Source organism: Xiphophorus hellerii, chromosome 22, assembly GCF_003331165.1.
Source record: "Xiphophorus hellerii strain 12219 chromosome 22, Xiphophorus_hellerii-4.1, whole genome shotgun sequence".
NCBI lineage: Eukaryota > Metazoa > Chordata > Actinopteri > Cyprinodontiformes > Poeciliidae > Xiphophorus > Xiphophorus hellerii.
The window spans coordinates 792,401-816,364 of NC_045693.1; the positions used below are offsets into that span (position 1 = coordinate 792,401).

A 23,964-nucleotide genomic window follows, 5' to 3' on the forward strand; every position below is an offset into this window, starting at 1 on the left:
AGATGAAGGCATGGATGAGTTTCTCTAGATCTGGCTGAGACATTAGTCCTTTAATCCTGGAAATGTTCTTCAGGTGATAGAAGGCCGACTTTGTAACTGTCTTTATGTGGCTCTGGAGGTTCAGGTCAGAGTCCATCACTACTCCCAGGTTTCGGGCTGATCGCTGGTTTTCAGTTGTAATAACTGAAGCTGTGCATTGACTCTAGATCTATAACTCTAGATCTATAACTCTAGATCTATAGCTCTATATCTATGACTCTAGATCTATAACTCTAGATCTATAACTCTAGATCTAGAGGGCGCTGCCAATAGATCCAGAGGTTATCGATGAAGGTCACTGAGCTGGCAGAGCAGCTTTTAATCAGCCATTTGTTTATCATGTCCAGCCTGGAGTGTTTTTCGTCTCCCCATTGAGGTGATGGAATTGGACCACTGAGAAATAACTTCATTTTCAACGCTCCCATAGTTTTCAGAAGAATATTAAAGTTCTTTTTTAGAATCTCAGATTTCTGCTTTGCCACATCGTTGGCTCCAACATGCACAACTAAAGACTCAATATCTGGCTGATCAGCGGTCAGCGAAAGAACTTTACGAGTTAAATCAGATACAGTGTCACCAGGAAAAGAAATCATTCTCGTTTTCTTGAGATTGCAAATGTGACTGATTCCATTTACTGCCTCATCTCCAACAATAAGCACTTTTGGCATACCTTTCGTTTTCCTGGTAGCCGCTTTGTCCTTTGGGGCTTTGGGGGCTGGATGTGTTAGACTTGCCTCATTGTTGATGTTTGAAGGCGAGGTTTCACTCAGAGGCTCAGGCTGGAGTACAGAAAATCTGTTTTTCAGTGGGATTCCCACAGAGTCAGAATGTTTTGAGGCCCAGGCTGGTCGCTCTGTCCTTGGGAGCGAGGTCGGTGGAACAGTTTTGGTTGCAGCTGCTTGTTTGTTTTTCTTTGGTGGAGCAGGTGTTGAGGTTGAAGGTGGGTTTCGGCTCAGAGCCGGCCACGCTGATTCGTCCAGGTGAGGGTTCTCCCTGTCAGTCGCCTCATCGGATCTGCGGTGTGAGACGTTTGCTTCGGCTTGGCACCCAGAGCGTTCCAGGGTGAGCTGCTTGATGCGAGGCGTACAACCTCTCCGTTGATTTGAGGAAGAGTTGTCTGATTTCCACAGTTAGTGTTGATTTCAAAGTTAACCTCCAGCTGTTTGATCTTCATTTCTATAGACTGAAGTCGTTGTATAATACTGCTAATGTCCTTGGGGTCGGCCGGAGGCATTTTGTCCTGGTTCAACTTGGAAATGAAGAAAAGTAAGGTAAAAATAAAAGTAAGAAAATCCCCCAGTCCTTAGGTTTGTAGTAATCCAGTTATGATGTCGAAAATGTGAATATAACTATAAAAACTGTCACTTTAAAAGTAGCTCAGGCAAAGTTATCAGTAAAGAAGGGAGAGAGCAGGACAAGCTGCTGCTCCTTCAGCTGCCTGCTCCGCCTGGCAGCAATGGCCTCTGAACCGGACCATCAGCTCATCCTCCCCGAGGTTCTGCTGGACTCTGTGGGTTTACCTCCACCTGTGCAGTCTGCATACATTTATAAACAAATGACGCCGATATTTTTTCTTTAAAAAAAATAACCCAGATTATTGCTGTAGTTTGAACTTTAGTCCAGGTGTGTTTGTGTAGCTGTGACCCAGAAGCAGCACACACTGCCTTCAGCTGCAGATCTGTGCTCTGATGCTCCATCAGCTCTGATCTGCATGGACAAACACAATCCACCTAAAACCCAAGCAGCTAAAAACCTTTCAGCTTTTCGCTCTTGGGTTCTGTTGGACTGGGTTTTACTCACAGAGTCTCCAGGATGTGACGGTCTGATGGGTCGTCCTGAGCGGACGGAGGTCCTGCTGCTCTGCCTTCATGCTTTCTTCAGGGCTAAACACCGGGGTCTTCCATCAGAGTCTGCAGTTCTGACTGCCGTCTGCCAGACATTTGCTCTATAACTTCTACACTCGACATATCTAGAGGTCGATGAAAACCCAAACAATACATTTAATCCACTACAGTTTATGACGTCTCCCTTTGCTGCCAGATGTGGTTTTTGGGGGTCAAATGAATTTAGCCCACTGTGCAGCTATAATGTAGTATGTCCCTTGTAATCATAAAGGAAGAGTTGATGAAATGAGAGGCAGTGAGTTTTATTTACAGGGAAGTATCTGGTAAAAAAGACCCGGAGGTTCTGCTGATGAATGAACCAGAGAACATCAGATGTTCTCATCTCACAATGCTCAGCCAACTGTAAACTATTAAACTGACACCAATTCAGAACAGTTTTGATTTACATTTTCCTAAAACTCATTTCATTGAGAAACTTGATTTACTTTGATTAAATGATTTTATTCAGTTTTACAAGAAAACCAGAAGACTTCCTGCATAGGAAACTTCAGGATCATCTGGAGACACTTCTGCTGAAAATCATATAAAATTAATAACAATGATGGGATATTTCAACTGACAATGAAACTGTTCTACCGTCAAACTACAACATAACTGCCCTTATGAGCATCAATTATATTCATCTGAACTAGCTAGCTACTGGTGACATAAGAACCGTGAAAGAAAGAATGATGCCTACACCCCTGGAGCCTTCGGGGAGTTCACCTCCAGCTCCCACTTTTCCAGAAACTCCTGCAGGTTCAGGTTGAAAACATCAATGCCTTTAGGCGACAGGTGGATGCCGTCACCCCGGTACAGCCCCGTGTTGGTGCCGCACCGGATGTTGTCGTGGTTCACTGAGATGCCGCCCAAATCCGACACAATGCTGTGGATTCTGCGGTTCACAGTGGTGCGAACCAGATCCACTTCATAGCTGTCTGGCGAGTGACGCCACACCCGGCGAGGGAGGATGTCGGACCACACCAGGAGGCAGTGTGGGAAGATGCTCCGTATGGAGGCCATGTCCTTCTTGACGGAGGCCAGCAGGTTAGTGGGGCTCTCGGTGCTCAGGTCGTTCCCTCCCAGGTGAACGATCAGGGCGTCCGGGTTGGGCCAGGTGATCTTCAGCTGGTGGAGCTGGGGCAACAGCTGGGACCAGGTCATGCCCTGGATACCCTTCCACCAGATGGTCACCTTGTTGGGGTCCATGCCCAGCTGCATACCTACCTCTGGAGACTTGGCCCGCGACTCGGCCCAGTACACAAGTGAATGACCACAGATCCAAACGTTCTTGGGCTCGCTACTGATTGGTTTACCTAAAGATAAGAACAGGACAGTTCAGGAAGTCAGAGAGGATCATCTGACAGACATGATCGTAACGTGTCTCAGATCACACCGCAGACTGCTTTCACAAAGATCCACTAGAGTCTGTTAATCTGGACGGCTGCAACGAGACGATCCGAGGCCAGGCGAACAGAAACATGTTCAATGATGCAATCTTGTATGCATAATATTAGAATGCATTATTGTTTTGGAATAAAAATGCATTACAACTGACCCCAACATTCACAGAGCGACCGAACATCAACACTCTACCAACTACTGCCTCCAAGCTGTTCTGGCTAATTGTGATATTTTGCTGTCAGACTGCAGGGGTACCTTTGGTTCTAGAGGATCAAAGAGCAGATCCTTCAGCTCCCAGTTTGGGATGTGAGACAGACACCAGGTCGAGGCTTAAACCTTTCCGCTCTGATAAAACTGATAGACTGGCTGAGATTATCCTGATCTGACTCTGTGGCTCTGCTGCTACAGGCTGTGGAGGACAAAGTGACCATGCTGCTTTCTCCTACTACTCTCCAAGTATTCGTGATCCACAGCTACTGCTGTGGATCTTCATGCTCTCTGGTTTGCATGGCATATCATGTACAACCTGCAGGCTTCTCTTAGATGAAGCCACTACAGGAGCTGCTACTGTCACTAACCCTTCAACACAGAAACTTGTTTCAAAAGTCAGACTAAATTAGAATGCAACTGACTCTGGATGCTGTCCCTGTTGCTGCCGCCGTTCTGGTCGGTCCAGGTAGAAACTGGTTTTATTCCACAGTCAGAAGATGTGAAAGATGGTGGACCGCTGTGCTATTAAGTTAATAGTTAATAGATCTTTGTGAAATCAATCTGGAGCGTTACAGAAATAAGTGGGTGCAGATCACAGTAAAGTTCCCCTCCAACGTCCTGCAGGTCTCAGCGGCCTCCAACCCAACTCAGTTACTGCTTGAATTCTCTCCTTTGCTGCAGGGATGAGCAGTTCAGCTTCAGGACCTCAAGTTGACATCGACGTATACACGAAACATGTGCGGCGCCATATTTTACGCACAAATCGGCATGTATGAAAATGAAAGTAGCATATAAATATATGCAAACTTTTTCCCTGCTGTGAAAATGTGCGGCAGCCACACAAACTATCTGGACATTATCAAACTACAAAAAGTCAAAACTCACATAAATCCACTGAAATCTGATTCAGTTATTTAGACCAGGAAGCATCAAACCCCATGATTTTATGATTTTAATATTTTAGTGTTTAAACGATGAAACTGAACCACATTTATCCTCAGACAATAAGCTAACACACAATAAAGAAAAGAGAAATAAAGGATGTGAAAACCTCAATGTAAATAATCATGTTGCTCAGTTTGTGTCTCATAAAGATGAAACTCATCGTCTGAATGCATCTATTTATTCTCACTAGAGCAGGGGTCTCAAACTCCAGTCCTCGAGGGCCGCTGTCCTGCAACTTTTAGATGTGCCTCTGCTGCAGCACCTGAACAGAATAATTACGTCATCAAGGCTCTGGAGAACTGATCTACACAAGGAGGAGGTGATTAAGCCATTTCATTAAAGTGTTTTGTACCTGTGGCACATCTAAAACCTGCAGGACAGCAGCCCTCGAGGACTGGAGTTTGACACCTGTGCACTAGAGAGAAACCAGGGCTGATCAAACAGTTTGATTATTGAAGGTGATCAGGTGTGGAGACAATCCCAGGTATATCAGTAGCTGCATCAAGGTGAGCCGCTACCTGAGGAGCTTTGGCTCTGATGGAGAACATGGAGCCATTGATCAGAGATCAGATTGATCTGCTGGTTTCTGAGCGTTTAGATTCATCCAGACTGATCATCCTGGAGCTCTGAGCAGAACTTAAAGCAGGTACCGGTACTGGTACCGGTCCAGCTGCAGCCATCCTCCATCTGGACTCTGTAAATGTAACTTCTGCTCATGATTCCTGGATTCAGAAGAAACGTTTAAATCCCGGCTGATCGCTCTGCTGCTCCAACAGCGTCTGCTCTGAGATCTTTAGGATTCATTTGGAGTTTGTTTCTTTAAAATGTATTAGTTTGATTTTTGTGAGGTGACCTTATGTGCCCTGAAAGCAACTTTTAAATAAACTATATTATTATTATAGATACTTATTCTGCTACAAACAAGGGCGTTGCCATGATTACGGCTTCACATGGCGACTTCCTGGTATTTATACAATTTACATTAATATGTATTTATGGAGGCGACAGGCAGAGCAGCAGCTGCTCTGTTTCCTGTAAATCAGGATGAATAAAGGAAAGGCAGCTCGGCTTCATGCATCTGGAGTTTTTTTCTAAATTTGTCTGAGTTTTAGTGTGAAAGCTGCGCAGTGTTTGATACATGAGGCCCCTGATGTTTTGGCATTTATAGCAATAAGGCCAACGCTAACTGTATTTAAAACCCTTCCAGTGTTTCTGGCTGCGACTGAATGTTACTGCAGGTGAAGCTCCACAAACAGAAAAAAATAAAAATACCAACAATACTTTTTAGTTTTCCGGTTTGCAAACATATTGATGAGTTGGTCATAAACTAAAATAAATCTAAATTTATGCAAGAATCAAAATTATTTTATGCTAACAGACAGTACTGCAACTGCCCATCCCTGCTCCAGCATGGCATCAACTTCTACCGAGGCCAGATAACAGACCGATCGTTTCGATTTGAGATAAGGGACCGATCGTTTCGATTTGAGATAAGGGACCGATCGTTTCGATTTGAGATAAGGGACCGATCGTTTCGATTTGAGATAAGGGACCGATCGTTTCGATTTGAGATAAGGGACCGATCGTTTCGATTTGGCGTCTTGAGTTCAGGAAACTGAGAAAACCTGCAGGGTTTCCTGTCTAAACTGTTGAATGTTTTCTCCTGATCTGTTTCTACAGGTTAAAAGTCACTAGCTCATACAAAACATTTCTATGTAAATAATATTTACTACATAAAGAGATTTTATTTTAAATCCTCAACACTACAGCTTCTAATGTGAAAAAAATGTTGAGTAATGAATGTAAAGAGGTTTCAATGTTTCATAGCTTCAAGTTTAGAGCAAAAGTTTTACTTTAGCTTAGGAGATCAAAACAGTCACCTACCTTTACCGTCAAGAAAAAACGTCACTCAGCAAAGTTTGTCATTTTAATCAAGTTATGAAACCTTCAAATAATCCCGCAAATACGGAAAAGCACCGCGAGACTTTTACCTGCCGTCTCTAGGTTGGCTCCACATCCTTTAGGTAAAGTTCAGACGTTGAAATGTGACGCGCAAAAAGTCAAGCAACCATGAAGAACATCATGTTTTAATGTCTAAAGGTTCAGCACAACGAGTTTCTTTGCCAATAAACGAGTCTGCTCCTCCTCATCTGGCTCTGATGGTTTGCTCGTGGTCCAGTACTTTGTTTGTAGAACTGAAATGAACTTCTATTAGCTATCTAACCAAAAGAGCAACTTTAGACCTAGGATGCGTCAGTGAACAAGCTGTGCTCAGGTCTGTACCTAAAGGTGTCATTTGTTTAATGTTCATTGTTCAGGAAATGCCCCGGGTTTTAATCGATTCAGAAAAGAGGATTTGGGGGTAATGTCATCAAGCAGGGAGTTCTTCATGTCAATAAATGTAAAATCCACCCTGGTCTCAGAGCAGCCTGCATTCGGGTTCAGTTCGGGCCCAGCGGCTTCGGAGGGCCGATCCGTCGTCAGAGAGCCGGGTGCTGGAGGACGGACCCCACCGGAACGTCAAAATCAGCTGAGCGCCACAGAGGGCGGCCGACTAAACATCGGAAACTTTCCAAGACCCCTGCTAAGGAGGTTTGAGGACCGACTCCTGCCAAGGTTCCTTCCTCTCAGCGCGGCCCAAGGATCCATCCATGAAGTAGAAACAGGAACCGATCTCAACACAGTGAAGTAGAGGTTCACTAACATCTGGCCCCATGACACCAAATCCCCAAAACACTGGCATGAATTTTCCTTTCTCCAGTCTGTGGGTTAGTTTAACGCCTTCTGGACCAAACAAAGTTTCTATTAAAGTCTACCAGCCTGAAGAGAAAAGACAGAAAACCATTAGATGGGTCTGTGTTTAAATGCTGCCTCTGTTCATCACTGTGAACAGATTTTCATTTCAGTTGCTAAACTCCATACTGGACCAGTTTGGTCTAAACTGGGAATGTGGATGCTCAACCTGAGGATGCAAACAATAGAAATTCTCAGCACAACATGGAAAAGTTGCAGACTTATAAAGTCACAAAGTTAGGAAAACCTTTTTAATAAAGGTTAGCTTAACCTGAGGTGATATCAGACTAGCGGCTGTACCGACGGGAACGCCGACGACAATCAACCGAGATCCTGACTTATTCTGATAACTATGGTCTGTTTGAAAAATACAGATAAAACTTTCTATTTCAATTACAGTGAATTATAGCTGTAGAGAAGAAGATCCTGGTGAAAATCTACACACTTTTATCTCAAACTACTCAACATTACAGCTAACTGATACTTCTAGCATAAAGACTCTTAAATCTATACGGTTCTGTTGGCTGGTTCTGCGGCACAAAGGCGGGTCAAATCTCTAAATATGAAACTAAACGTTTAGAAATGAGGAGTACAGCAGAGACATGTCACTTGTTCAGCCTTTTCCACCAATTAAGGCTTTTAGCAGCTACACATTTTCCACCTGATACAGAAACTGAATTAAATCTAACGGACAGAACAAATTACCACGACCCTTAATACAGTCTGGTGGGTTTTACTTACTGTTCATCAGCTTTATAAAGACTAAAGATGTTTTGGTGCAACGTCTTGCTAGATGGTTGAAGAAAACAGAACCGAAGTGAACTTACCCGGATGGGCTTTACTAGCACCTGTCTGAAAGACGCACCACAAACAAAACGCAACATCCGGTGAAAACATGAAGAACAGGGACCGCAGGAACCCACAAGGCTTTTATCAACATGGCTTTTATGTTAAGAATGAACAGATCCGACCCAGAAATACATCAGGTTCTTTAATTCAAACAGACTTAAGCCCTTCATAAATCTGATTTAGCTTTAGCTTCTAATGTTTACCAGAAAGTCAGTGAGATCTAAGCTGCAAGTGATGAATTACTCTAACAGGTGATGCTAATATTCACATGTAGCTTTCTGCTCTTAGCCTTACTCTGCAATGTTGAGAAAGTAACAGCAGGAGACCAACAACTAGCTCGCTCTAAGTGAGCATCCCTAGTTATCTGACTGAACCCTGCACTCATAAAGCCATGTCTACAAAAAGCCATGCTGCCCTCCAGGCCTCACCAAGTCCTGGAGCACATCTTCAGCCTAAAACATCAACCGCATTTCGCTCCGAGATTCTCCCTGTGGTAAGCGTCATGACCGGTTGGTAGCACACAGAGTGCTACAGAGAGCAACGAAACGCTGAGGTCCCAAAATGATTAAAGCTGCGGGAAGATGACGACGAGATCTTTTTTCTGCAGAAGTGATCCTGGTCAAAGCCGAGGGTTTGTTTCTGATTCGGTGCGCATCAAACATTACATTCAGGGAGATCATCAGAAGTGTCTGCACTCAGTCACCGCTGGGGGGCAACCCTGAAGACTTCAAAGCTCGATGCGGCCCATCTGCCCACCTTAGAGTTAGCCAGCTGGTGCTTTGGTAGATGAAGCTAGCATGGAGGAACTCCTGGATGCAAGGGACCGCAGCAGCTGCAGTGAAAACCAGACTATGGTCCCCAACTTTTACAGGGTCGTCCTTATTAATGGGTTATTCTCTCTCCTACACAGTCAGATCAGGAGCCACAGGGCCTGATACAGTCTGCTGGCATTATGGAACATTATGAAAGATGCTAATTGTTGGAGAAGCTCAATGGTGGGCACCGCTAACTAGAAAGCTTGTTGCACTAACCAAAAAGCACTAATATTAGTTCCACTAATGCTAAAGAGCTATACCAACACCATATTTAGCAGAGTCTAAACAGGACATCAGAAGATTTTAAACTGTTAACTGTAATGCTACATGCTAACAGCAGTCAATAACTAAATGTCAACACAGATGTCAAACTTTAACTTAAAGTTTACAAAACAGGCAAGTAAATTAGCATTTCAGAACCTGGAAATAAATGTTTTCAAAGTTAGCAAAAACACTAAAGCACTAAATGACAAATAAGTTCTGCTATTAGCAAATTAGCGGCAGGTATCCACTACTGGAGAAACTCCAACTTTGTCAGATCAATGAAATCATGTGCAAAGTCCGTCACACTAACTCGCACCAGAAGTCGGCCGCGGTTTGTAACAACTGGCTGAAGCTCTCTGTAGTGATGCAGATGACATAATCACAGACCAGCACAGATACTGGGGCTCAGCAGGGAATCCCATACCAATCACTTAAAAGCCTTGATGGGAATGGAGTGGATAACCTGGGAGCAGGTCAGGGCATCGTTAGTCTATCTTCACCAAGGTCCTAACCTGAAAAAGAAGGTCACCGATGAAACGTCTTAATGACACGAACATGTTCCATCCTCAGTATCAGCCTGTAGAAGTTGAAGGATGCGCCTACAGTGACCATGGAGCGAACTTCCGCTTTAAATAACATCTAGCTTAAAAACAGTCTATCTGCACCTCAGTGACTAGCTGTTTGAGGTTTAGCTTGACACGAAAAAAAACTTCCTGAATTAAGTTTCTATAGCCGACTTCTGAATATTGTCAGTTTGAAAGTTGGGGTAACTGGAAGTTTTACACCCAACACACTGGATCTCCTCATTTCTATTAAACGTTAATCTGAAGTCCGACTCCTTCCTTATTGACCAGTGGGTCACCAGGTGCAGAGGAACAGAGCACTTTATTTGTAGAGTTGAGCTCGCAGTCGGCTTCTTTGCTTGCTCGAAGAGGCGACGCATTAGATCCGGCTAACGACTTGCTGACCATCGTCTTAGCCACAGGTCTGTGGCTCCATGAGCTTGAACCAACGCTTTGCTCATGTTCCAGGCATTGAAGTCATGTAGAGCTGTACATGCATGCAAAAATCTCTTGGTCTCTCATAGATGGAAAACAACCACATGCCCTTAAATGTAAAAATTCTACTGCTGCGGCAGAATCGTGCTAACAGACATGTTTAGGTAATGTGGGCATGGTTACACAAATCCATGTCTGTAATAATCTGGTTTCTTGACTTGGACCTTGCTAAAGTCATGTTTACATAAACTCACCCAATGAAGGGTGTCTAAACTTGACATCTTGTGAATGACCTGAGCATGTCTGAAGACAGACGTGTCAGTTACATCGGACCTTCTTGGAAGAACCTGGATGACTGAAGTCTTCAGGAAACAGCGAAAAGCAGCACTTTGGTTGAACAAAAAGACAGCAGCACCGACTACAGCATGCAGGTACTGTTTGAGGTGGACAGTAATCATAACTATTACATGATTCCTTGCTAGTTAAGCATGTCTGTAAATAAAGAAGATGTTTTACCTGCCGGGACCGGCGGACCCTCTTTGCTCCTCTCTCCTTGTCTCCTGAGGGTAAGCCTCTCTTTGTACTCCTGTTCCCTCTTCTCCAGAAGCCTCTGATTATACAAATCCAGCTGTGACACAAGCACCACATCTTTAGCAATCTACCAAGCCAAGAACAGCATCTTCCTAGAAACCTTGGCCACTTGTAAAGATAGATGCTGTTTCTTTATGGTGTTTTACAGGCTAACCTGGGCTTGAGAGCGTCAACTAGGACTCTGCTGATCTTACCTTCTCCTTCTGCTTGGCCTTGATGTCGTCGTCCGTCTCCAGTGAGGGCGGCGAGCTGCTGAACGACACTGAGGGTAAGCTGAACTGGACAGATTTAACAGGTTTGGCTGGCGGCGGGGTGCTCAGAGACTTCACAGTCTCAATCAGGTTCAAGCAGCGCACCACCGTGGTAGACATGGGCGACTGGTCGCAGCTTGAAGGACTTGAGGTTACTGGTGTCACGGTGGGAGTGGGTGCGAGCTGTAAGGAGGTGGCTCCACTGGCGGCTGAAGCAGGACTGGCTTGGCCAATGAACGGAAGAACCGTATGAGTGGAGGCTGTCGTGAAAGGAGGCAGTCCAGCTGGACGCTGGGGCGGAGGGCCAGGAAGGTGCTGTGCCTGGCGCCGTGGAGGAGGCCCTGGTGGAGGGCCTGGGGGGCGCAGCAGCCTGGGGTGGGGCTGGGCGGCTGCAGCTGGGGCATCAGGGCCGTGGGATGTGGCGGTGATACCAAGAGGCCAGTTGAGTGGGGGGGTTGGGTGCTGGTAGTGGGCAGGAGGCGGCCCCGGAGGAGGCTTTGGAGAGGAAACGGTGGGCGGTGCGCTCCCTGTCGTCTTGGTATGGCTCTGCAGATGTTGCGCCTTCTTTCGCTCTTCAAACTCATGTTGGTCAAAGAATTTCTCGTACTCCGAAACGACCGGCTTCGGATTGCTGAGCGGTTCAATGCTGGAAGATCTGGCAGGAGAGGGAGAATGGATATGATCCATTTCCACAGAACCAGTCCTGCCGCTCCGCAACTCTTCCTTAGGAAACGTCTCTCTTTCCATCGATGACGACTTGAAGCTCAAGGTTTTCTCCTGAGCTTTACTGGCCAGTTTGGAAACCTCTCCAGAGCTCAGCTTGAGGCCAATTGAACGCAGCAGACTTTGTATCTTATCGTAGGGTTCTGGATTCTGACCATCACCCATTTTCTCCACAGAGGGTTGTTTGGAGTTTGGCTGCTTGATCTCCACTTCATGGACCAGACTGCTGCTGGGGCGCTCTTGAGCCAGACCTACAATACTAGAGAAGCCTTTGCCATCCTGAAGGGCTCGCTCATGAGGCAGGAGGTCGTCTGTAATATCCAACGGTTCCGAGGTCTTCTCAGCAACCGTCTTCTTGTTGAGCATGTCAAGGAATCGGTGCAGAGGGGGTTTCTGAGCTGGAGGGGACTGCGGGGGAGTTGTGAACTTTCGTTTGGGAGAAGGTGTTTTTGGAGGAGAGTCAATGGGAGACGGAGGTCTGAAAGTGGAGACTGAGTGAGTCAAGGATTTAGCAGAGATGTCAGCATCTTGGCTAGGTGGAGAATGTGGGGAAGAGATACGAGATTCTGGAGATCTACTTCGTTTTACTGGTGGGTAAGGATCGTAGGGACGTTCCCTGTACGCGGGGTCGTAGAAGTGACTGTCGTAATGCTCATTGTACACGTCATACCGATCAGTGTAGCGATGGCTGGAAGAAGGGGCTCCGCCATAGGGAGGGTCACCATAGAGACGGCTGTCGTACGGTCGGTCTGCGTATGGCCGGTCTGCATACGGGTGAGGGTACGGGTCGCTGTAGGGCTCGCCATAGCGGCGGCCTGGGAACGGACCGTACGGGCGGTCATAGTAAGGGTCATCATAGGGAGGCCGGATGTAATCTGGTTCTTCTGGGCGCTTCTTGAGAATTGAGCGAGGCATGCTGATCCTGCCGTGGTCGTAGTCGATGCAGGTCCTGCCTCCAGGCTCCAGCCCCCTGGGGTCAACCAGAGACTTCTTATAGGCGATCATCTCGTTAAGCTCCTCCAGCTCTCGTTTCTTCCTTGCCAGCTCGGTATCTACCACCGCGCCTCGCCGTGGTGGTGGGCTCAGCCTTCTGCGGTGGCTGTCCTCGTGCTCTTTGCTGGACCTGCTCCTCTTCCTGGAGCTTTTCTCTCTACTGCGGCTTCTGCTGCGACTTCCGCTGCGGCTTCTGCTGCGGCTGCCGCTGCGGCTCCGGCTGCGCCTGCTCGACCTCTCTCGGCTTCGTCTGTATCTGCTGCTGCGTTCTCGTTCGACGCTCGTGCTGCGTCTCTTTTTCGCCACGCGGCCAAACTGATCTTTGGATGGACTCCGACTTTTGCTCCTCTCCTTACTCCGGCTGCGACGGTACTTGTGGCGGGAGATGCTGGTGTCCTTCTTTATCGTTTTAAACACGGCCTTCTGTTTGTCTGCCTCTGGTTTCTGGTTTCTGAAACGTTAACAGAGGTCAGACAGGGTTGGGGTTTGCACATAAGTCAACAAATTCCCAACTACCAGTTCTGATCTTAACCTTTGCACCAAACTGCTAATTTAATCAAAGTATTTTATCTTGAATGTTTATCGTTCAGTGGTAGGTAACATTTGTATTGGAAAACACAGAATAAAAAAAAAAATCATATTCCTCTTTCTGTTGACCAAAAATGATCTGCTAAGTATGTCTTTAGGTATAATAATGAAAACAAAACAAAACAATGTGGCCAAATCTTTAGAACTTGAAGTGCCTGAAGTTGAGGAGGTTTTCTTTTAGTTCCAAATTTTTACTGCTCACTCTCAAAACACGGCTTGCTAGCTGTGCTAGCTGCTCTCCCTCAAAATGACATTTGTGCACTCAGAGATTTCGTCCCTGATCCCGTTTGCAGATTAAACCACATCATGAGAAGATGTGAAGAACAGGGACATTTACTCACTCAGCTCCGTCTGGGGGTTTTGCCAACTTGATGGTCATCTACAAAACCAGAGGAAGATTAGCATTGGAGGTGAAAACCAATCTCTGCTTAGTGCAAACAATGCAGAGGAGCTCACCTTCCCTTTGGTTGCTCCGACACCGCTCAGTTTGCGAACCGGGAGAAAAACTTTCTCCGTGAAGCGTTTGATCCTGATGGCCTGCTTCCCTCCGTCTGCTGTCAGATGCTTCATAATCACCAAGACACTTTCAGAAAAATCTTAGGATTGTTCACTGTGGACTGAAAGCTAGCCAAACGGAGTAGCAGGACTGACCGGGACGACGCTGAACTCCACCTTCTCGTTCAGCTCCAGCTTCTTCTTCTCCACCACCTCGGACATTTTGAAGAACAGCTGAGGGTTCTCCGAACACTTGATGAGACCAGAGTCCTCAGAGAACTCGATCACAATGCCCTGAGGAGAGAAGCATTGTGTCAGACCGGCCTCCAGGAGGACAGGGGGTGCGCCTCCACAAGGACAGGGGGCCTCACGTGCATCCGCTGCTCCATGGACTCCTCGAAGGAGTCGGGGAGGATCTCAATGAAGGTGGCGCGCTCCTCCTTGGTGAGGCGGTGCGTGGCCAGGCTGAAGCGGACCTGCAGGAGGAAACAATCCGTTACTCCTCCAGCCGCCGCTCAGCGTCCCGACACGGCCGCTCCTCACCTTGTCTCCCACCAGCATGGTGGCCAGGGTCAGCAGGTCATTGGGGCCAAAGGTCAGTTGCTTCTGCCGGCCGTCCACGGTCATCACCAGCCGACCCACCTCGGGGGCCGGCGGGCTGGGGGCCCCGATCTGCTGCTCCTCCTCCTCCTGCTTTATCTCCTTCCTCCCAGTCGGTCCCGTCGCCTCCTGCTGCTCGCCGTCCTCCGTTTCCTCCTGCTTGACCTGCTGACACAGAAACGGGACGTTCTGTCTCCAGAACTCCAACCAAAACCTTCGCGGCTGCTCCACCTTCCAAACCTCAATGCCTCTTTTCTCCTCCTGCACCGGCTTCGTCTCCTTCGCCACCATCTCCTCCTCCTTCACATCTGCCTCCTGCGTCTCCTCCTGCTCCTCCCTCGGCTCCTTGGGAGGGCTCCTGCAGATGGCTTTGAGCACGGTGCCCTGGAAGCGCTCCCTGCTGACCTCCAGCATGGAGTCGGCGACTCTGTACCTGACGCCGAACGGAGTCCACTGCAGACCAGCAGCCCAGTTAGCCCAGGTACCGACCCCACAGCGCCACCTGCTGCTCCAGCTCACCTTGTCTTTGGCTGCTGCCAGAGCAGCAGCCGCCTCCTCTTTCCTCCTCCTCTCTGCCTCCTCCTCCTGCCTGCGCTCCTCCTCCCTCCTCTGGCGCTCCTCCAGCTCGCGGGTTTTCTGCTCCTGCAGGATCTTGTCTTTGGCCGCCTTGCTCCTCCTCATCCTCCTCAGCCGGATCGCTCTGACCTGGGCTTTCTCCTGCAGGAACAGAGCGACGGGTCAGCCTCTGCTGGCTGCCGGGACCGGGTCGGTTCGGGTCAGTTTACTGTCACCGTGGTCACTGTGAACTCCACGTCTTTCCCCACATCGTCAGAGTCGAATTCTGCATCGCTGAAGTTTTCGCAGAGGTCAAAGGGCAAGGTGCCGTGCTTAGTGGAGCCGACGAGCCCCTCCTTGTCTCTGAGCGAGGCAATGGTTCCCTGGAACAGACAAAGTTCATGTAGCTAACTGTTTAGCAGTGGAACCAGTTTAGTACCGGTTCCAGGGGGAACAGTCCCATCGGACTCCGGGCCGGTACCTGCTCGCGGACCTCCTTGGTGTAGCGGAAGGTGAAGGGGATTTTGGGCCGGATGTTGGCGGCCCGCCTCTTGTTGGTCAAGGTGTTGATCAGCAGGTTGATCAGGACGTGGTCGTTCTTCAGCAGAGTCACCGAACAGTCCCGGTGGTCAAAGGTTACGTTGGTCCTGAGGGGGCCGATGTTGGCGACGATCTGACCCGGATATCCGGGAACGTCCTCCTGTAGGAGGGAAATATGAAGAGAATACCCAGAAATACAGGAGACTGATGGTCCAGTAGCAGGTGCCATTCTGAAAAAAGGATCAGGATCGTTGACGCAGGGGTTCTAATCGCTCATCATTTAGCCTCATTCTCTTTCTGCGCTTGCAGTTCTGGTCATCTGGCACCAATGTAGCTATAGCATTAGCTCTTGCTATCCGTCTTTACTAATAGACTGTTGGAAGTCCAGAACTTTTTTCTAAAACATCAGATGGACAGTCTTCTGCTAACCAGCTAGCTACAGTTAACATCCTCACCCACCAACATCCCTCAACACCTAATGCCTCGTTTCCTCTGAGTACTGGTACCAGGCCCGGCGGCATGGGTGGGCATTAGAGGGCATTGCCCACCCAAACATTCAGCCGTGCCCCCCTGGACTGGAAGCTGTTTGTTTTTACCTCAGAGTGGCCGACTCTGTTCTTCCTATATCGATTTGATACAGTAGGGGCTTCTGCACTTCCCATATCTGTGTCCTCTGTCGCTTTTTTCAGCAGTTAAAACTGTTTAATCCATCTGTTTAATCCATTGTTAACAAGTCGTAACCTGTTTTTCCAAGCCGCCTTTAAACACAACACGAGCGCTAAGATGCTAGCTGAGCTTACACCTGCACAGCAGCGAAGGAGACCTGCTGCAGCTGCGCAGAGCCGCTCAGCAGGTCCAACAAAAAACCAGCAGAAAACCAACAAAATGCAAAGAACTTGGCAGTTTCCCCCAAACTAACCGACTGAGTTCAGTAAAGCTGTTGGATGCAGCTAATGTTAGCTAAAAGATGACTAGCTAATGTTAGCTAAAAGATGACTAGCTAACACCAATACAGCACGTTAAGCTTACTAACTAGTAGCCTGTAGGTTACTGTTGTTGTCTATGTCCAAAAGTGGGTAGTACTGGTTACATTCACTTGAGTAACATTTTAAAAAAAGGTTCTTAGAGTTTTACTGCACTGTTCCTTTTTATTTTACTTGAGTCTAGGCGTGTCGCGATAAACGGTAAATCAATTAATCGTACGATAAATTAAAACTATCGACGTCATTTTAATTATCAGCTTTATCGTCTCTTCCGGCCTTTTTCTGTTAATGACACTGAATGAAAAAAGGCTAAACTCCGGTGCTCTCCACTGACCTCTGACCTCATTTCCTTAGTGTAAAGCCCAGCGCAGACGACAGGATCTTAGAGCTGCCGGCCGATTGTCGGCCCATTTTCAAAACCTGACAGACCCACACATTAGCCGACAGAAATCCTAGGTATAACGGTTCGATCGGGTTCGTTCCTGCCGTGTGGTGTCCAACAATGGGCACAAAATAATGGCTACAAGTTCAGCGAACTAATTTTAAAACCAGGCATTAATCAATGCTTTACTACAATCTACCTGCAATGCATGTAACTAGTGTCAGCGTAAAGTCCTGACTGAATGAAAATCATTATAAACTATTTACGTCACGTTAACGAAGAACAGCTGAAAAGTTACCGGGTTTATCAACTGCGGTAGCAATTTCGCTGCAACTCCTCCTCTTGTCATTTCTATATTCTTTGCATGTTGAATAAACATTAATGTTGTTTCCACATATCATCTCCAATGTCCGCTGGACTTCGGGTTGCGCCGTGTCAGCTGTTTGGGATTCCCCTCCGTAATTTCCCCTCAGAAAACACGGAGGAGAATCCGCAGCCGCCTGTCACATTCAACAGGTTCAGTTAAGATCCCAATGGGGAAAACCCCTGATTTAGATCGGAGCGGCAACGACGATCTACCGTAACACACCACACAATCTTAGAAAGACCAATGATCTAAGATTGTTGTAAGGGGAAAAATAGGAGCAAAAAATCATGTAGTGTGAACTATTGCATCAGGTAGTCGATGTGCCCATCTTCTCTATTTAAATCTAATTATTACTGAAGGGCAACATAATATACAGACTTCATAATCTGCACTCTTTTGGTTGAATGCAGTATTTATTTCCACTTTGGCTTTATGTTGTTTAGTTTTTATTCAAGTATATTTTTTTGTTAATGGAGACTGAGAATCCATTTTATTTTGTTTTTGGTTGTTTTGTTTATTTAGTTTATCAGTTCCAGTGTTAAATATTCTTTTGAAAATAAAGTGTATATATCTTTGGCAGGAAATCGCATCATTATTACATCATTTCCATTAAATCAGTGTAAAAAGGTCTTCAAACAATATTATCGTTTATCGCAATAATTTTTTGAGACAATTAATCGTTCAGCAAAATTTGCTATAGTGACAGGCCTACTCGAGTCATATTATTGTTGCTGCGTGGATTCATTTAGCCCCCCCAAGAAAGCAGATGCCCCCCTGTTAAACTCGTCTGGAGCCGGGGCTGACTGGTACTGGTACTGGTTGGTCAAAGTGGACCAAACAGCCGACCTGTACCGCAGCAGTACGGTCTGGAGTCGCCTCACCCAGAAGAAAATCACTGCTTGCGTTTGTTTTGACGCTACAGTATGCGTTTGGGTTTAGCCGCCTGCCCAGTGAGAGTAAAACTGGCAGTTCTCCTGAAAACATCGGACTGAAACGTCCAGTGGAAATGAAGCATTGCAGTTCACCTTATTCAAGAGCCTAAAACCATAAGGGAACCAAGCAAGCCGTAGCGCCAGCTGGGATCGACAAAGCCTACCTTGGGCTCGATGATGGTCTGGCTGACGATGCCTTCGTAGAGCTCAGAGTCCAGCACCATGTGAGGCTCCAACTCCTCCCTGGACATGGACGTTGTCCGGTTGGGGCCCACAGAGACCTTCTCCCCATTGGTTCGCTCCAGTTCCTCGGGGGCGGAGCAAGAGGCACCACAGAGCGTCAGGAGGAGGGGCTCTTTGACTCGTTTGATCCTGACGGCCCGCTTCCCCCCTCTCAGCTGACCCAGGGACACAGGAATGTCACAACACAGTCCAACACAAATCAAACCTGCTCTCAATCATGATTACAGCACCAAGAGCTGCTGGGGAAGCAAAGAAGCGTACCGGCAGGACAGTGAACTCCACCTCTTCATTGATGTCCTCCTCGGTGAAGTCCACATCACTCAAGTTCTCTCTGGTCTCAAACTGAAGCTCCCCGTGTTCTTCTGACTGAATGACGCCTTCGTTTTCCTTCAGACTGACAATGACGCCCTGCGGGATAAACACCATCAAGCAGAAGCTCAACAGCAGGTGGGGTAGCTGGGCGGCGCCTCCTCACCTTCTCCCTGGTCTCCCTGGTGGAGCCGAAGGTGGCAGGGATCTTGGGTCTGATGTTGGTGGCTCGCCGTTTCTCCGTGACGATGTCGGTCAGAACATTGATGAGCACCTGATCGTCCTTCAGCAGCGTCACGGTGCTGTCCTTCCTCTCAAACGCCAGGTTGGTCCGCACCATGCCCAGGGTCACGTGCACCTGGCCGGGGTACTGCCGGTCGCCGGGCTGTGGGGACAACAACCAGAGCTGAAGACTCAGAGACCTTCTGACCCGCAGAGGGTCTGATGCATCTTCTAGATCCAAAGGCCTCTCTGTCCACCACCACAAACCTTGTTCTTTGGCCAGAGATTTAAAGAGGAACAGCAAAAGCAAAGGCAGTGGGTGAGCAGAGCCTGGTGTCCTGCAGGACGCACCGTATCTCAGGGAGTTCACCACTGTTACCTTAGCAACGACATACTTTTTACGCTATATGTCTAGTTATTGTACATCTATTTATTAATTGTTTAGGATAATTTTAGTTAGACTGTGTCTTTTATTGTTACTCAGTGTTAGTAACGCCCTGTCTTGTATCACTGTGGGATAGTGAGAAACGTCATTTCGATTCCCTTGTATGTCTGGACATGTAAGAGGAATTGACAATAAAGCTGATTGATTGATTGATTGATACATCCCACTATCAGCTGAGTCTAAGTGTGACGTCATCAGAGTCAGCTGTTGCTAAGCAACACCATCCTCACCCCTGGATCGCCAGGTTGCTGAAAACTGATGCATCTTGAGATTTGTAGTTTTACTGGCAGTACAGTGCATCATCCATGGACCACATGGGAGATATGAGCTCAACATGGCTGCCAGAAAGGAACCAGAACTGACCCACTATCGCTACCTGCAACAATGCATGATGGGCTTCGGCTCCTTGGTCAGGACAGCAGAAGAAGGAAAGTTTGGGTGAAAGTAAACTGGTCTGGACTCCCTGGACCAGAATCACCTTCTGCTGGAGAGGAAACCAGCGCAAGGAAGACCTGCGGCTCCTCCTCCTCACTGACCTGCGGCTCCTCGATGGCCTGGCTGACCACGGCTTCGTAGATCTCCGGGTCCACGTTCTCCGTTCCCCCCGGAGCCACTTTCACATCCGTGGCCACGGCCCGGTTCTGTCCAGGGAAGCAGAGACGGCTTCAGACGGCAGTTCTGACCGGACCACGGGGAGAACCGCCGCAGACTCACCTTCTCCTTGCAGGCCGTGAAGTGGACCCGGACGCCGGGCGTCAGGGCATTAGGGTTCCCAAAGAAGACATCGAAGCTGAACTGGAACTTCTCCAGGTCTTCCCTCTCGATGGAGCCGAACGTTGGCTGTGGACAGGAACAACGTTACGGGTTCTAGCCGGGTCCATCGGACCTCAGAGAGGCTGGCAATACAGAATCCTCACCCCGACGAAGGAGATGATCCCTGTGGATCTGCCGGGTGGAGGCCTGAACACAGAGACGCTCAGATTAAACACCTGGCTCCAACATCTGGAGGATGTCCACACCAGAACCAACTCACCTCTCGAAGGTTCGCTTTCCTAGCAGCCCCAGCGCCTTGGCCGTGTACCTGGGCTCAGGCTTCGGGGCGGCAGGAGGTGTGGGGGCGGCAGCCGGGGCAGGGTCAGGGGGCGCAACCTTGGTGATGGCGGGAGCTTCAGAGTCTTTTTTAGTCTCGGCTGGAGTCGAGTCACCAGGTGGAGCAGAAATAAGAGCCTTGATCTGGAGGAGAGAAGAAAAGACTAAACAGGAAGCTGGTGGTCGACCAATCAGAGGCCAGAAAACCAACCAATCAGAGATTAGACCAGTGGTTCTTAACCTGGGTTCGATCGAACCCCAGGGGTTCGATGAGTCAGTCTCAGGGGTTCGGTGGAGCCTCTGCCACGGAGGTAAAGACACACTTGTGTAAAGTCATGATGACCCGCCCCGCTTGGCCACCACTGGCTGCAGAGGATCATGTTACATTGCTCGGCCAATCAGGGCTGCGGGAAATTTAGTGCACTCAGTATCAGCGGCTGTCGTAGTTGTACGTTGCGTGGTTTCTTTCTTAATATTTTAATCCATACTAAATATGTCGAGCAAAAAAAGAAGAAAATGAACAGACTTTGCTCTGAAGATGCACCTGCCAAGGTGAAGCCACGCCTCTCTGAAGCCACGCCTCTCTGAACTGGTCTCCCAAAAACAACAGCAGGAGTCTCACTGATTTACAGGTATGTCATTTGTGCAATACTTTATTCTGGCCCCAAAAAAGTATTTTGTGGATTCAAAATGACAAAAAACAAATTAAATTTAAAATAAAAAAAAATTAAGTTATTAAAAAAATTTTAATTCTTTGAAAAAAATCCAAATTTATTTTTAATTAGTAAAATAGTAAAAAAATATTCTGAAATTCTTTTATGGGGCCGAAATATTTTTGGGGGCCAGAATAAAGTAAGTGTCTTGAATTTGGAAAAAAAAAATTTTTTATTTATCACTAAAGAAGGGTTTGGTGAATGCGCATATGAAACTGATGGGTTCGGTACCTCAAAAAAGGTTAAGAACCACTGGATTAGACTAATGACTTCTGACTGGTTTAAGGTGGTTTCAAACCATTTTAAACTGATTCTGCGGTCAGAGATGAATGGACCAATCAGTGAGCTGTTCTGAGCTCCAGGTTGGAACCAGACTCACCCACTCCGGTTGGTCAGGCGGCGGGTTGGGCATCGGCTCCTCCGCCACTGGCTGAAAATAGAAAACAATTGAATCAGTTCTCATGATCTGACCAGAGCCAGGGATCTGGAACCAGTAAGACCCAGTCACTGGGGACCAGTTCCTCTCTGAACCTCACCTCCGCGGTCCAGACCGGCGCCGGGAAGGGGGGCGGGAACCCAAATGGAGGCATGCAGCCCAGAGGAGGGACGGGCGGGACGGCCGCAGGGTCTGGAGGGGGGATCCCAATAGGAGCGGGAGGGGGTAGACTGGGCGGGGGTAGACCGGGTGGGGGTAGACCGGGTGGAAGGACCGGTGGGACAGGTGGAACAGGAGGGACAGATGAGACGGCCCCTGGACCCCATGGGTCAGGACACTCCGGACCCCAGCCTCTCCAGTGCGGGGGTCGCTGCCAGTCTGGGGGAGGCACCCAGTCATCAGGATATGGGCCCCAAGCTGGAGGAGGGGGGCCTCTGGGGTCCCAGTCAGGGAGTGGGGGGCCTCTGGGGTCCCAACCTGGAGGAGGGGGACCCCTGGGGTCCCAGTCAGGAGGTGGGGGGCCTCTGGGGTCCCAGTCCGGGGGTGGGTGAAGTCTTGGATCCCAATCAGGAGGTGGGGGACCTCTTGGGCCCCAGTCATAAGCGCGACCCCATTCCGGAGGAGCGAGTCCCCTAAGGTCCCAGTCTGGAGGCGGAGGGCCTCTTGGACCCCATCCTTCTGGGGACGGTGGTCCCCAACCACCGGGAGGCGGAGGTCCCCAACCTCCTGGTGGAGGAGGGCCCCAGCCCGGCGGCCCCATCTCGAAAAGAGGTACGTCTTCCCCTGGAGGTCCGAGAGGAGTCCTGTCCCTCGTGGGTCCGTCTCCACGACCCATATCGGAAGGGAGACACCGAGGAGGTTAGCCGCAGGCTAACTAACAACAATCCGACTTTAAACCTGAAATGCAGCCGCTTAACCCGCCGCTCTACCGTGAACAATAGCTTAGCACCCTTATCTAACCCCCCAGTCCGAAAAAATGCCGCTTCTACCAACGAATATGTCAAATATTTAAGTTTATTTACGAGTTTATTCCACTACCACTCCGGTACGTCTCTTCTTCTTATGATTAATCAGTGGAAAAGAGCGATGCTGCCCCCCACAGGTCGACCGAGGAAGCGCAGTTCCGTTCTCTGCTTAACTTCTGCTTAAATTGGAAACTGTCCCCAATCAGCGTTTAGCTCGGTCCAGTTTGCCCTAGTAATGGATCACACTGGTTTCAGATTCATTCAGACTGGATCCAAACTGGTTCAGCCCAGATGTAAACTACTCACTCTGACTCCAGACTGATGCTACTGGTTTCAGTAAATTTGACATGGGTCAAAATGATCTCAGGTTGATTTAACTGGTTCCACTCGCAGTATCGGTCAGATTCAGTGAAAATGCTGCTGCAGTGGAGATGAATAAATCTATCTGATTCCGTTTGAGCAGACCTGAGTTGGATGAAGTTGCCCGACTTCCTGCTCCTGAATCTCCTGGCATCACGATTCTAACAGTTCAAATTGTTTATTGGGGAACTTCACAAACTCCAATCTAAAGACAAATTATAAGAAACTCACAGAAGTCCTTCTGGCAATTACTAAGAAATGTATTACAACAAAATGGAAATCAGACGCCCCCCCCCCCCCCCCCCTTCCAGTTCAACTATGGCTTTCTGAGATCAAAACTGTGACCCCAGAAAAAATAACCTACTGGATGCAGAATAGAAGTAAGACTATTAAATATGGCAACCATTTTTAAGGTATGAAAACCTACCTGCACATTGGATTGACCGATCTTCCTGTAATGGAGCTGGACTCAGAATCTATGAGCGATTCTGATCAATCTCTGATTCAGATATTTTTATTTAACCTTTATTGATCACCCCCCCACCCTTCTTGTCCTTTTATTATCATAAATATATTTTCCTTTATTTTTATGTCTCATTGGTTGAATTTTGCTGGATCCTGAACCAATTTTGTCCTGTCACTTAATAATTGTGATGTTAAAAAACATCACAATTATTAAGTGTTAAAAAACTGCTGCTGGGTCTGAACCGTCCGGTTCTGATCCAGAAAGACGTGGCGTCAACAGGAAGAACCAGCCAACCCATCAGAACCAGGTGCAGCTCCATGAGGCAACAGAACCACTGGGTCAGGTAGAGTACGTCTGTTTCTGATGCGGTGATGAAGGCCGCTTTGTTCTGCAGAACATCTGGACCGCTGGAGGAGCCAGAACCGGACCGGTCTCCTCCTGATATCTGACCCGATGTCTCTCTGAGGTCACACAAGGAAGCAGAGGCTCCTCCAATGACCTTCCACCAGAGCCGTG

At 48.0% G+C, this 23,964-nt stretch overlaps 1 protein-coding gene across 11 annotated transcripts; it reads right to left on the reverse strand.

The window, feature by feature from the left end:
* Window positions 1–1,479: 1,479 nt before the first annotated feature.
* LOC116712882 (uncharacterized) lies at window positions 1,480–23,931 on the reverse strand. Of its 11 annotated transcripts, none has more exons than XR_004337714.1 (23): window positions 21,758–23,931; window positions 21,601–21,651; window positions 20,453–20,652; window positions 20,337–20,379; window positions 20,134–20,259; window positions 19,956–20,060; window positions 18,919–19,137; window positions 18,705–18,851; window positions 18,365–18,598; window positions 15,478–15,696; window positions 15,233–15,379; window positions 14,961–15,158; window positions 14,682–14,894; window positions 14,385–14,609; window positions 14,213–14,317; window positions 13,998–14,135; window positions 13,803–13,910; window positions 13,688–13,725; window positions 10,986–13,209; window positions 10,717–10,828; window positions 2,623–3,238; window positions 1,840–2,008; window positions 1,480–1,574 (listed from the first exon to the last, which is right to left on the reverse strand). XR_004337714.1 is itself a non-coding variant. In XM_032552727.1 (22 exons), exons 1-22 carry the CDS (start codon window positions 22,490–22,492, stop codon window positions 1,906–1,908), a joined length of 6,303 nt encoding a protein of 2,100 aa, XP_032408618.1. In that variant the 5' UTR covers window positions 22,493–23,931; the 3' UTR covers window positions 1,614–1,905. The 11 variants fall into 11 exon arrangements, 5 of the variants coding, with proteins under 5 accessions (XP_032408618.1, XP_032408617.1, XP_032408620.1 ...); XR_004337712.1 differs by lacking the exon at window positions 1,480–1,574 and adding an exon at window positions 1,614–1,746; XR_004337713.1 differs by lacking the exon at window positions 1,480–1,574 and adding an exon at window positions 1,614–1,769.
* Window positions 23,932–23,964: the final 33 nt, after the last annotated feature.

Coding starts and splice junctions, on each gene's coding strand:
- LOC116712882 (XM_032552726.1), bottom strand. CDS start 22,492: ATGGGTCGTGGAGACGGACCCACGAGGGACAGGACTCCTCTCGGACCT. Junction 13,726..13,802: donor TCGGAGCAACCAAAGGGAAG/GTGAGCTCCTCT, acceptor CTGGTTTTGTAG/ATGACCATCAAGTTGGCAAA. Junction 10,829..10,985: donor AGGCCAAGCAGAAGGAGAAG/GTAAGATCAGCA, acceptor CTTGTGTCACAG/CTGGATTTGTATAATCAGAG.